This window comes from Sabethes cyaneus, chromosome 2, assembly GCF_943734655.1.
Source record: "Sabethes cyaneus chromosome 2, idSabCyanKW18_F2, whole genome shotgun sequence".
In the NCBI taxonomy this organism is placed as follows: domain Eukaryota; kingdom Metazoa; phylum Arthropoda; class Insecta; order Diptera; family Culicidae; genus Sabethes; species Sabethes cyaneus.
Window position 1 is genome coordinate 122,763,480 of NC_071354.1, and position 12,791 is coordinate 122,776,270.

General features: G+C 38.7%; 1 protein-coding gene across 1 annotated transcript in view; it reads right to left on the minus strand.

Moving 5' to 3' along the window:
- LOC128736918 (apoptosis-stimulating of p53 protein 2) overlaps positions 1 to 12,791 on the minus strand; it is a 290,684-nt gene that overhangs the window by 272,572 nt on the left and 5,321 nt on the right. Inside the window, exon 2 of the mRNA XM_053831429.1 lies at positions 7,917 to 8,184. Coding sequence (XP_053687404.1) covers positions 7,917 to 8,184 — 268 coding nt within the window. The remainder of the gene's footprint in view (positions 1 to 7,916; positions 8,185 to 12,791) is intronic.

Genomic DNA, 12,791 nt, shown 5'->3' on the forward strand with positions numbered 1-12,791 from the left:
TGCTCTGATTATTAAGCAGGAAAAATATAATGCTTCAAAAATTAAAAAGCAACGAAAAAGTTCTCGTCGCAAATTATAAAAGATGTCCAAAGCTATACTTTTACAGATCGACGCACTTAACGATTTCTAAATACTTTTTATACTTTTGAATTAAACTGTTGTACACTAAATAATGATACTATATGATCTAGGACTATTTTAATAAAACTTCCAAATGAAAGTTGAGCTTTAAAAATATATATTTGCAAATGGATCAATTGTGCCTAAACGGGGGATCAAGTCTCCCGCATATTTTGAATATGTACGATTTTCTGTACTTTCCAAAATATCTCATATCTTTTGTTTAGCGCTACGTATCACTAACTGATAAATTGTAGGTAGTAAGCTGTATTGTAAACTGCCGAAAAATTGAAAACCCAGGTTTTTTCTAGCAGACTTTTGAGAAATATACATAAAACAAAATGGGGATCAAGTCTCCCTTGTTTCCTCTAATGCGCACATTTTTTTGGGTCTGGGCCACTCTAATTCACTTTTTATAAGCATGAACCTATAAGCATATTGATTTGATTTTATTTTTTTTGCTTGATTATGGTGCTGATTTGTAGAATCTGATGCGATTTCTGCGTGGCAGGTGTGGTTAAAAAGTAAAAAACGCACAGCGCCTCTAACGGTGACTAGCTTCAACTGATAGTACGAACCAGGATCATTTGCAGTACGAACTAAGATCAACAAACTAAGCTTTAACCAGACGCAATAAGGCATGTGGTTTAGAATATTATGGTTCAATAATGAAAGAATATAGATAAATCGATGTTTTAAAATAGTTTTTTACCGGTACTTCATGCACTAAAGTACTGTGACCGCACATAATTGCGATCAGCTCCTAATTCCGATCACTCAGCCTAAAGTCATTTTTTCAAAAATTGAACCAAAATCTGTAGTAAATGAGTATGCTCCGTTATTGTGCTATGTTTTTAGGTGTCAATTGTTGAAAAATTACTGTTTTTGGGGAACCGAGCACTTCAAAATAAATTAAATACGACAGGCAGTCGCAAAAAACGCCATCAAAATGTATTTTCTTAGCCGAAGTGCTAAGCGCACGATCAAATTTGCTAAGATCATAGCAGCGTGGAAACATATTACCTTCTTCGGTATTCTATCATAACAAATAGATACAAGCATATACTTACTTACTTAATTGGCCTAACGTCTTATGACAAGGCCTGCGCAGTATAATTTCTCCATCTGTTTCGGTCCATGGCAACTGATCTCCAGTTCCGCGGGCACCCAGTGCTCGCCAGATCTCGCTCCACCTGGTCTTGCCACCTCGCTCGCTGTGCCCCTCTTCGTCTTGTTCCTACCGGATTTGATGCGAAAACCATTTTTGCAGGATAGTTGTCCGGCATTCTAGCAACATGTCCTGCCCAACGTATCCGTCCAGCTTTAACCACTTTCTGAATACTTGGTTCGCCGTAAAGACGCGCGAGCTCGTGGTTCATTCTTCGCCTCCATACACCGTTCTCTTGCACTCCGCCAAAGATGGTTCTTAGCACCCGCCGTTCGAAAACACCGAGTGCTCGTAGGTCCTCTTCTAGCAATGTCCACGTTTCGTGCCCGTAGAGGACAACCGGTCTAATTAGCGTTTTGTACAGTGTGCACTTTGTACGGGGGCTCAAATTGTTCGACCGCAAGTGTTTGTGGAGTCCGTAGTAGGCCCGACTTCCGCTGATAATACGTTTTTTAATCTCACGGCTGGTATTGTTGTCCTCTGTTGCCAGCGAGCCAAGGTATACGAACTCGTCGACTACCTCGAACTCATCCCCGTCGATTACCACGGTGCTGCCCAAGCGAGCCCTGTCGCGCTCGGTCCCGCCCGCCAGCATATACTTCGTTTTAGACGTATTTATCTGCAATCCAATCTTCTCTGCTTCGCGTTTCAGTCTGGTGTACTGATCTTCCACCGCCTCAAATGTTCTGCCGACAGCATCCACGTCGTCAGCAAAGCAGATAAATTGACTGGATTTATTGAAAATCGTGCCCCGCATTTCGATCGCCGCTCGCCTTATAACACCTTCAAGCGCAATGTTGAATAGCAGGCAGGAAAGACCATCTCCTTGTCGAAGTCCCCTGCGAGATTCGAATGGGTCCGACAATCCACCCGAGATTCTCACACAGCACTGGATCCCATCCATCGTAGCCATGATAAGTCTAGTGAGCTTACCCGGAAAGCCGTTTTCGTCCAAAATTTTCCATAGCTCTTGTCGGTTTACGCTATCATATGCGGCTTTGAAATCGATGAACAGGTGGTGCGTGGGGACTCGGAATTCGCGGCACTTCTGGAGGATCTGCCGCAGGGTGAAGATTTGGTCTGTTGTAGACCGACCCTCCATGAAGCCGGCCTGGTAACTTCCCACAAATTTATTAGCTATTGGCGATAGTCGATGAAAGAGGACTTGGGACAGCACTTTGTAGGCGGCATTCAGGATACAAGCATATATAACCGTTTTATATCATATTTGGCTGAAAATATGCTGAATTTGCGGAATTTATTCCATTAAAGTGATTGATTGGAATTATGAACATAACTTTTTTCCTGCTTTTAATTCCGATCACTATATCAAAGTTATAAGCTCTTAAAATGCATGTTAACGAAGTTGCTATTTGGATTTTAGGATTATTCGCAAAATGATACATGGTGAAAATATTGAAATCTTTTGACGTAGAACTACGTCTTACGACAGGATGTCAATCCAAAATTTGGAGTCAAGCCAGCGTCACGAAAGAATGAAAAATATTGAACGCTAATAGCACCTCCAATTTAAAACGGATTTTGATCATAAACGATGCAGCAATTGTACGGCTTTCTTAAAATGATTGTTTGCCAATCATTATTTAGTGAAAATTAACGAAAACTTTCATTTTTTTCATTTTTAATTTCATTTTTTAGCGCATAAGGGGGTCTAGGAGACCAGGTCGCAAGTAAGAAATTTCTATACCTTCCATGCTATGCTAAGGTAGAGGGAGAGGTTTGGCATCTCAGAATAATAATCTTGCTGATCGAGTGAATCCTGGGGCCCGATGCCAGATAGGGAGATGATAGATCGGAAAGTAGTGGATAGCTGAGATAAAGCTGAGAATAGTGTTGAATATAAAAACAGAATGAGATTGCAGCGTATAGATGATGCAAATGCCGTGTAGTTCTTTAATCAAAATGCTGTTGGGGACACATACCCTACCTTGTACCTACATACCTGCTATAAAGGGTACCTGGCGTAATCTTCGTTACCAACCACAGTTTACAGGTCCTATTTCGTATTTTGTATCTGTTCCGTTTAAACTTCCTCCCTTTCTGTCATTTACGTGTTAGTTCTAGTCCAGTTGAGCTTGCCGCTTTGACGGCCTTGGTATCGGTTACGGGTTAAACAGATTTTGAAGTAAGACCGATGCCATTGTATTGCTTCTTCGAAACATGTTCGCGACTCGTGAAAATTAACGAAAACTTTCAAGCTAAAATTTTTCCACAAATTTTCCGTATGATAGTCTTGTTTCCCAGGCTGCGGACAGACGGATGACCATTACACACGCCATTATTAATGCCTGTTCTCTTATTATAACATATTACTTTGAGGACTTTGAGTTTTCTCTTAGAACTTTGTTGATAGCTGGATGCGTGTGGCAGATTTCTATACTGATATACTCCGATTTTGGCACTGGTAAAAATCCTCTTTTTTGGTATCACAAAATACCTCTCCTACCAAAAATACGCTCCAATTTACTAAGCAAGATAATATTATTATGCTGTTTGTTGTTTCTCACTTTACGCTACACATATATCAATATGGTGTAAAATTCTTTAATATTCGAGTTTTCTTCGCGAAATACAGCCTAACGTAGTTCTACGCCAACTACGCGGTCATATCTGGAAAACAACCCTTCTGATTTGAAGGCTGAATGTGGCTCAGTTCTATTATAATTGTAGCAATTGAAAGAAGGGAAAGGTTTCATAATCCGCTTGTCGTGCTCTAATGATAATAATGATCATTAACGCAAGCAGAAGATGACTGGTAGGAGAATTGTCGTCAGACTCTATAAACGCAAAATATTTCAGAGCCACTTTCACTTTCGTATCCATTTGGTACAAATTGACAATAGTTTTATACGTCGACAGCTAATCATGACGTGATCGGAATTAGATACACCTGTGATCGGAATCACCCCTTAAAATTGATGATCGGAATTAGGTGCACTGATACAGCATACTTGGATGCATTTTTTGTAACTTTCGGTTAATAATTTAGGCATTTCAACATTTTTCCATGAAACATAATTGAAAATACTTGCTAAAGACACATACTATGTAAATAAATGTGTAACCTTTATTTTTCAGTAGGGACTCAAAGATGAATCATGCCTTAGGTGATCGGAATTAGGTGCTTTCACGGTACTTTCACGTAGTTTTAAAAGACAGCTTTGATGGTGGCCTTAGAAGCCGAATCAGACACATTCCAAGCGCATCTATCCCATGAGAGCAAATTTTGAAAGTAGTAATATTAAAAATATTTGTATGTAGTATGTTCAAACATACTATAAAGCTTACAAAAATCCTGAATTGTCATATTGTTTATTGACAATTCATGCTAAAATGCATCTAGCAAGTGGGAGGTTAACAATATAGATTTTTTCATCATTTAGGCAAGGCTGCAATTAATTCTCTGTCAATAGTTTTAAGCCAAAATAATTTAAAACTGTATATCGTCAAAACATGTTTCATTACTAGGGTAACATTTTGTTCATACAGAGTTTTTTGAAAAATGAAAGCATTTTCCAGATAAGCGGCCTTTAAAAACAGGTACTTTTATAATGGTGTCCCGTAACGAAAATTTTGCATTTATTTCCATATACCAGAGAATTTAAATCCGAATTTTTTGAAACTATGGATTTTCTTTAATCATATATGTACAATCAAAATCGCGCTGTGCTTGACTATTGATAAGCATTTTTATGTAAAATAAAATAGGTGCTTCAAAATGGTGTCCCGTAACGTTTTGTTTAACGCAAAAAGTAATTGAATGAAAAAGCACTTATCACATCATGTTTCAACTAACCTTTATCGACGATAACAAATCTATTATTTTGATGACCGAATGCAAGTAAATATGTATTTACTATAAGTATGTATAAATATGATTACAATATAATAATATATTGTAATATTAGGGAATGTGCGGTAAAGACGGGCACCTCAAGATTAAAATTCAATATCTACACAAGTATCTCTGTTTGATACAGCCATACTACTACTAAATTTTGTTCAAAACTTATACTTTAACATCAAAAACATTACCTAGTAATCATATTTTTTAGACATTGTACAGAAAAACGGACACATTATATGAAAGGTGGACACCGCAAAAAAGGTGTGATGCCTGATGAGTAATACCTAACGAGGTATGATACCAGTCGTCGTATGTTCGAATCTCGACTGGATGGTGCTGCCAAAGTCAGTAGGATCGTTGTACAAGCCCCGTAGAGTGATTTATCTATTTTGGGCAGACGTTGCGCGTACGTTATTTTGGACATTTACGGCAAAATCAAATAGAAGTAACCAGAATAAAGTACGCGTAAAGCCTATCCAAAATAGACAAATCAACCTAATTGTTTTGTACTCTAATAACTAGCTGCAGAGTCTCTCGACAAAGGGTGGCTCCAGGCAAAGGGTGAACATGTGCATTCCATAACCTCTGTTTACTAACTTCTACCCCTACGTCCACGTGTTGCCGGCTGGGGTACGCAATCTCGGTTACTGTAGGCTAACAGTGAAGGGGACAGAGTGGCTTCCTCCCACCTTGAGGTGGCAGCCACGTCAGTGAGATAGGGACCTGAGGCTAACAACCCACTGTACCCGAAAACAAAAAAAAAAAAGTTAATGAAAAAGAAAGAAAGTCTCTCGATAAAGAAGAAGGGTTAAGTCTTAAAGACATTTATACCTAACGCCGTTTTCGACTTACTTCAATACTTTAGCATTAAAATACTTGAATAGACTAAAAATTTGGAATTCCGTTTCTGAAAGTTGTTTAGTCAGCTTTTTTAGCACACTAGCGAGACAGCCTAGCCCAGAGAACATTTTTTAGCTTGCAAGATGCATAGTAAGTGTCGTACTTCGAACGGCATCATTTTCAGCTACTTTTTTTAGCGTTTCATTTTTGAAAGTTTTCATGACCCTTTTCAACTGTTTTATTTTTTTATATTTTATATAACTGTTTTATGACTGCAGAATAATTTGCAAGTTCAACAAAGTTATTTTAAAGAATAGGCAAAATTAGTCTTTTATAGCAACTTATGTTATAGTTATAGTTCGCAACATGAGTTGTTAATGTTGCATGAAATAGTAGAGTTGCTTAAAAACTTTTAAATTTATGCGTTATGATACGTTAACTGATACGTCTGAAGTAAAACAAAATACCTAATTTTCGAATATTTGCTATTTAATACCATTTTGGCGTGCAGCGCAAATAAAGCATACCTTTCGCATCAAGACGAACCTTATTTGCCGTTTTAAATTTTTTCAAATAAAATTTTTGAATTTTGTTATTTTGGCCAAAATCATGCAAAATCTTACATAGGGGGAGAGGGCGATTAGTCAACAATGGGGAAAACTCGTTACATAATTAATGCACAGCCCCTACATTTTAATTACTAATGTGTCCAAACCCTAAGATTAGGCAAGCATTTCATTATTATACTTCAGTATAGTTCTCACATGGGTATTTCTCTTTACCTGGAAGTAAACTTTACCTTACATGTACTTCGTTACGTATGTCTTATTACCAGACTATAACACACCAAATCAGTACACTATTGTTACAAAATATAGTGAATATAGACCAGATATAAAAAATATGACGGCCTGAACAGAAATCTAGAGAAAATAAACCATATAATGCAGTTTACTTTTTTCGTTACGGGACACCATTTGCAGAATACCGTTTGCCCAACAGCGCATGGTGTCCCGTAACGAAATGATTTTTATTATATCTTAAAAACTAAACCAAAAACCTGAATATACTTTTACATTTTGAGTTTCAGGCTGCCTTCAGCTAAAAATTTTCGGAACATGTCGACTTTGAAAAACTTGAAAGAGAGCAGAGTTTTGCAAATGTTTGAATCATGTTCAGAATACGCATTTTCTGCGATGGTGTCCCGTAACGAAAAGTATTCCGCCACTATTCAATGATGCTTATTATAATAAATATTTCGCCCTCGTATTGAGAAAGTACTACTAAATAGCATCTCAAAACACATATTTTGAAAGATATTCGTTAGACTGTTGGTAAAATATGAACAAATTTGCTTCGAAAAAACGGTTGCTCATGGTGTCTCGTAACGCTGGAATGTGTCATCAGCATCTGTTAAAAATTTAACTATTTGAGCAGTAAATTTTATGGCAAATAATAAAAGTCACGGAACGAAAAATAACAGAAGATAGTTTTAAGTTTGATTTGAATTCAAATTTTATAATATTGATTGAAATAACAGTGAATAAGTTTATAGTACGATTCAAGATCATTTTTTGCATAGTACGAACTAAGATCAATCACCCTACATTCGGGGAAATGGTTTTCGGGAAAGTGGTTCATTCGGGAAAGTGGTTCATTCGGGAAAACAATTCATTCGGGGAAACGGTTTTTGGGAAAATTTTGTACAAAAGAACAAAAAGTAAAGTGTCCAAAGTTGCTTAAGATAAAATCATCAAATGAGTAATTAAAGCTGGATTTCGGTTGGAAATTGAGACTGTCCAAAATTAGGCACCGTCTGGAATATTGTGCTGGCATGGTATATAGTTTTGTAGTAAAGATGCAACGATATTTCTGTAAAAACCAACCAAAAAGGGACATATTCCGGTGTTCGTTACTTACCTAATGTTACATTGTAGTTTTTTTGTAAATCAACTTGACCCCGCAGAGCGCGTAATCTTCGAAGTTTTGATTCTTGTGCCTCAACCCTTTCGCGAAGTCTACGCAAGCGTTCTCCTTCAGCTACGGCAACAACTTCGCATGCCTCTTGCGCTTTTAGAAATCGCAATCTTTGTTCTCGGGCAGCTAACAACTGCTGTTGTGTATCGATTTGTTGTTGCTGTCTTAGTGCCATCATTCTTAATTCAGATGTATTTAGTCGTATAGGTGCCTGTAATGTAAAAATGAAACAATAAAAAATGGAAATAAAAGACTAAAGCAATTGAAATTACATTAACCACGGGAGAAGATAAGTTAACATGTGTCTCGACGGTTAGGATTTAAAAGTACTTAAAATTGAAATTAAAAATGAAGAAAACTTATCCAATTTAATTCTACTATGTATATTTATAATAAAATTATTAATATACATATAATTAATATAATTTATTATAAAATATACATAGTAGAATTAAATTGGATAAGTTTTCTTCTTTTTTAATTTTAGGTTTCGTATTCTACTAAGACGCTCCAAAAACTTCAATGAAACGTACTTGCATAGCAGAGCAATGGCCATCTTTGTGTTGCTCGCGCTTGGTCAGCTTAGCTTTAGATTGAGAAGTGTTTGGAAAAACGAAATTTAACATAAAATAAAATCGTATATAAGCAGTTCTAAGTGAAATAGGTAATCCGGTGCATCAAACTAGATTCCGTGTTGGCCGATCATTCAAAAAATTCCAGGGCCTAATTCATTTTGGAAAAGTAAATCTTGAAAGCACCTGTGGAACAATCTTAATTGGAGCCATTGATACTAAATTGAATCGAAGATTACCCTGAAACTTTTCGACATTAGAGCAATGATAGGACCCCGACTTGGCTGACAACATGTTCTAATAGCTCCAATGAAGCTGGTCTCATAGTCAGTATCGCTAAATCGACATTTACAATTGCTCTGACGCAATTTTCAAATCATTCCCGATAATAACCTTTATCATTTAATACTACTCAGAAACGTATGTGTGGGTCTTCACTTACATTCATTAAACGCGTGAAAGAAAAAGCTCCATATCGGTTATCAATAACGGTGAAAAACCGTTTTAATCCACCTATTGGTGAAAGGAACCTTTGTTATACCATCTCATTTGTCATTTGACTTAGAATTCGACACGCCTTCGGAACATAATTCAACTTTTATAACACTATGGTAGTTATCATCAATACATATGCATGTCTATGTAATATACTGATAAATTTGTATAATATTTCAAAGCAATCAAAAAATGTCTTCCTTTTATCTGTAATTTGTTATTTTGAGTTAATAGCGGGGTCGCATTCTGGGGATTGGTTTAAGTTAGAAACTGGCCGTTTTCCTGGATGTATTCGGAATGTTCCTAGAACTTGTCCGGCTGTGGGCAATGGAATCCTGGACTCTCTATATGACGACAAATGAGCTACTTTTTCAATTTTGGGTACTTAAAAATGCCACATGTTGTATTTTAGTTCAACTCAGAAACTGATCCCCGATCCGGAATATTCCCGGACGTGTTCAGATGTGCCGATGATGTCTTGAACATTTTATACGACTACCAATGGTATAGTTTTGCAATTTCGTGTACTTGGAGGGTGTCGCATGATTCAAGGTGCAAGTTTCATATATTCTGGAACTTGTTCCGAACATATCATCGGAACCGTACATCCGATCCAAATTCTGTTCAATAGAATTCTTCTAGGCCACAAAACTTTGCGTTTGGTTGTTATTCAGTCAAATCGGTCCAGGCATTTCCAAAAAGCAGATAATCATTTAACCACATGTTTGAAGACACTACAGTTGCTATTGCCTTAATTTCTTCGCGTACGGAAAGTAGCGTTGGGACTGATAGGCGAATTGATCACCGTGAACTCTTCTCCATCTGCAACCTTTCTCCTATATAGCGGTTGAGCATGATGAAGCGTGCAATTTTAACACTTGTCTCTGCTGAAGCACATTGGATTGTCAAGTGTGAAGTCGCGGTTAGTAAAGTGGGCGGAACAGAACTCGTAGTCAGTTTCTACTTCGACGTGCGTTTGTTCTCTCGACGAATTGCAATGACTTCGCCGAGCGGAGTAAATGATTTTGAATGTATTGTTCACTGTATTATAACGGAGATGGTCAAGAAGCGAATAGCAAGAATAACGACCTTTCACCAAGTCGTAACGATGGACGTACAGCGCAAATCTTCTCATTTCACGTAGAGCAACGATCGGACTGACGGTAAGCTTAGTACATCTTAGTCACTTAATTGTTGGAGATTCAATCATCCACTGGTAAGCTTAGTACATCTTACGCGTGGATGAGCTTGTTAACGTGACTAGTTTAGCTTCACTGATTGAGTCGTTTCTCCACCGAAGGTAAGCTTAGTACATCTTGCGTATCGGTGAACAAGCTATTGTGCGCGTAGCTGCGGAGTACACACAGCTCGTTAACAATACAATCGTGGAGAATGGTGGATGAGTGCATCCACTTGCGCCATTTTTAGTCACTAATTTTATGATTTCAGTGCGCGATTCGTCCAGTAAATGTTGATTTACTTTCGTAATTGCGTGGCGTCCGACCAGTCTCGAACTAACTTTAGAGAGGCGTTCACCCACCGGTGATAAGCTTAGTACATCTTATCATATGAGTGAACTTGCTGTTGCGCGCGTAGTTGCTGGACACACAGGTCGTAGAATGGCAGCTAATGACGCTGCTCGTCTAATTGCGGTGGTCGTTGAACGTGGCAGGCACACAGGTCGATAACAATGCGATGATGAGAACAGTGGATGAGTGCATCCACAGCCGAGAATGAGTGGATGAGTACATCCACTGCCGAGATTAATGGACGAGTATATCCACTATCGAGTATGATGATGATTCACCCGTTAGTACAGCGCTTCGTCACTTTCACGGCTTGTACAAAAGTTTATTCCACCAGGTTTACACGCAGATTGTTCGCAGGCACTTAAAGCCGTTGGGATTGAAGTCCCGGTTAGTAAACGACTTCTGCGCTTCGTCAGTTCCACGACATCGGTGGGAATTTGTTCCGTCAGATTTTAACACAGTTTGTTCCAAACCGCTTTGGGTCGTTGGGATTGAAGTCCCGGTTAGAATAACGACCCACACAGAACGTCATCATTTCACTGTGAGTGTTACCCGCTTTTGCGCCCGACGATGCTCGAAATAATTGTTGTTCACCCACTGATGGTAAGCTCAGTGCGTCTTACACCTGGGTGAACTTGCTGTTGTGCGGGTAATTTCAGCGCACACACAGGTCGAAGAATGGCAGCTGGTGACGCTGCTCGCAGGATGGGAGCGGTGAGGCTGCTCCTTGAATGACGGGTTGTCGGGCGCAATGATGATCTTAGCAGTGGCGGTTACTCCATCAAACATGATGCCGGTCCCCGGAGTTCGACGGTTGTCGGCTGCTGCGCTGGTACGATGCTTGCAGGTCCGCGGAGTTCGACGCGGATCCGGTTCGAAGGACCATTATGTCGTAGCCAGTGGAAGGAGCAGAGTGGAGGAGTAACTGTCTAGCAGGAGGGTAGCCTTCCTTGTCGGGACAAGTTTTTCTTTTCACGGATAACACGAAATAAACTTGTCTACTTTAATTTCACATATTTAAAATACAGCGACTATATACAACTATTTACACTTTAATATAGCGCGACGATTTGGCATCTACATGCCTGCTGACTATACGGCATCTGAATGCCTACTGACTTTCAACTCTCTTGCTGCTGCTGTTCAGAGTAGTTTTATAACTTTCGGCCACAATGTCATTATTGTTGGCAGAGCAAATAAAGGTTAGTTTAATTGTTGACAGCAATTGCGCGCGAACTGGTGCGCTTGGGTTAGCAGTAACTCACCGTTGGCTCACAGCGAGTCGAAGCTTAGTACTGGTTGGAGTATTCCAACAAATATTTTATCCGGCAAGTTGAAAGCATGGAATGGTATATCCATAAATTTGCAATTACTCGGCACTATTTGATTTTGTACAACTATAATGCAAGCCAAATATATTAACAAGCCGAAAATGTTTGATGACTCATCCCGTACCCTACATCTTTACATCTTTTCGGCTTCTATAAGACTCACCTGTTACCTTAGGCGGTATGCTGGCCTCTACGTGCGCCGGAGCGGTCACCTCACGTAACACTTCAAAGTTGGAGGGACCAGCTATTTCGTGTGATGCACCATCTAATGATATATTGCCCACTTCAGAATACACTGAATCACTACGATTTCCTTTTCTTCTCAAACGGTACAGTTTACAGCGCTCTGCCACCGTCAACGCAGGCCTCTTAGCTGGTACAGTTAATAATAAGTAAGTAGTTTTGTGCATCTGATTTTACAATGTCTCAATTTGTTCAAGCAAAATATATGCGTAAATACCGCAAGTGAGTCCCTGCTCACGGACTTCACTTAAATTGATTGTATGTTATTAATAACAATTTCATATGGTAACTACGGTGATGACTGAACGAATACCGTAGGGAATTTGGAAAAATTGTTCAACTTTACGTGGAAATTCCAGGAGTTACTCGCAAAATACAATCTTCTAATAAAAATCATACAAAAGGCAGATATTTTGTGATTCGAATGGTATGCGAACCATGAAAATATTTTCAGAATTGGCTGAGCTATAAGCATTCAAAATCTATCACTTTGTCGTGTCGCGGTCATTTTTGCTTCTCCAACGTGCCACCCTATTAAAGTAAGACGTAGTCCTACGTCAAAAAGGATTTGTAGTGCAAGTAATTTTCTTTTATGTATGGCCACGAAAAATCCAATGTCCCGCTAACCAATGCAAATAAATACCATAA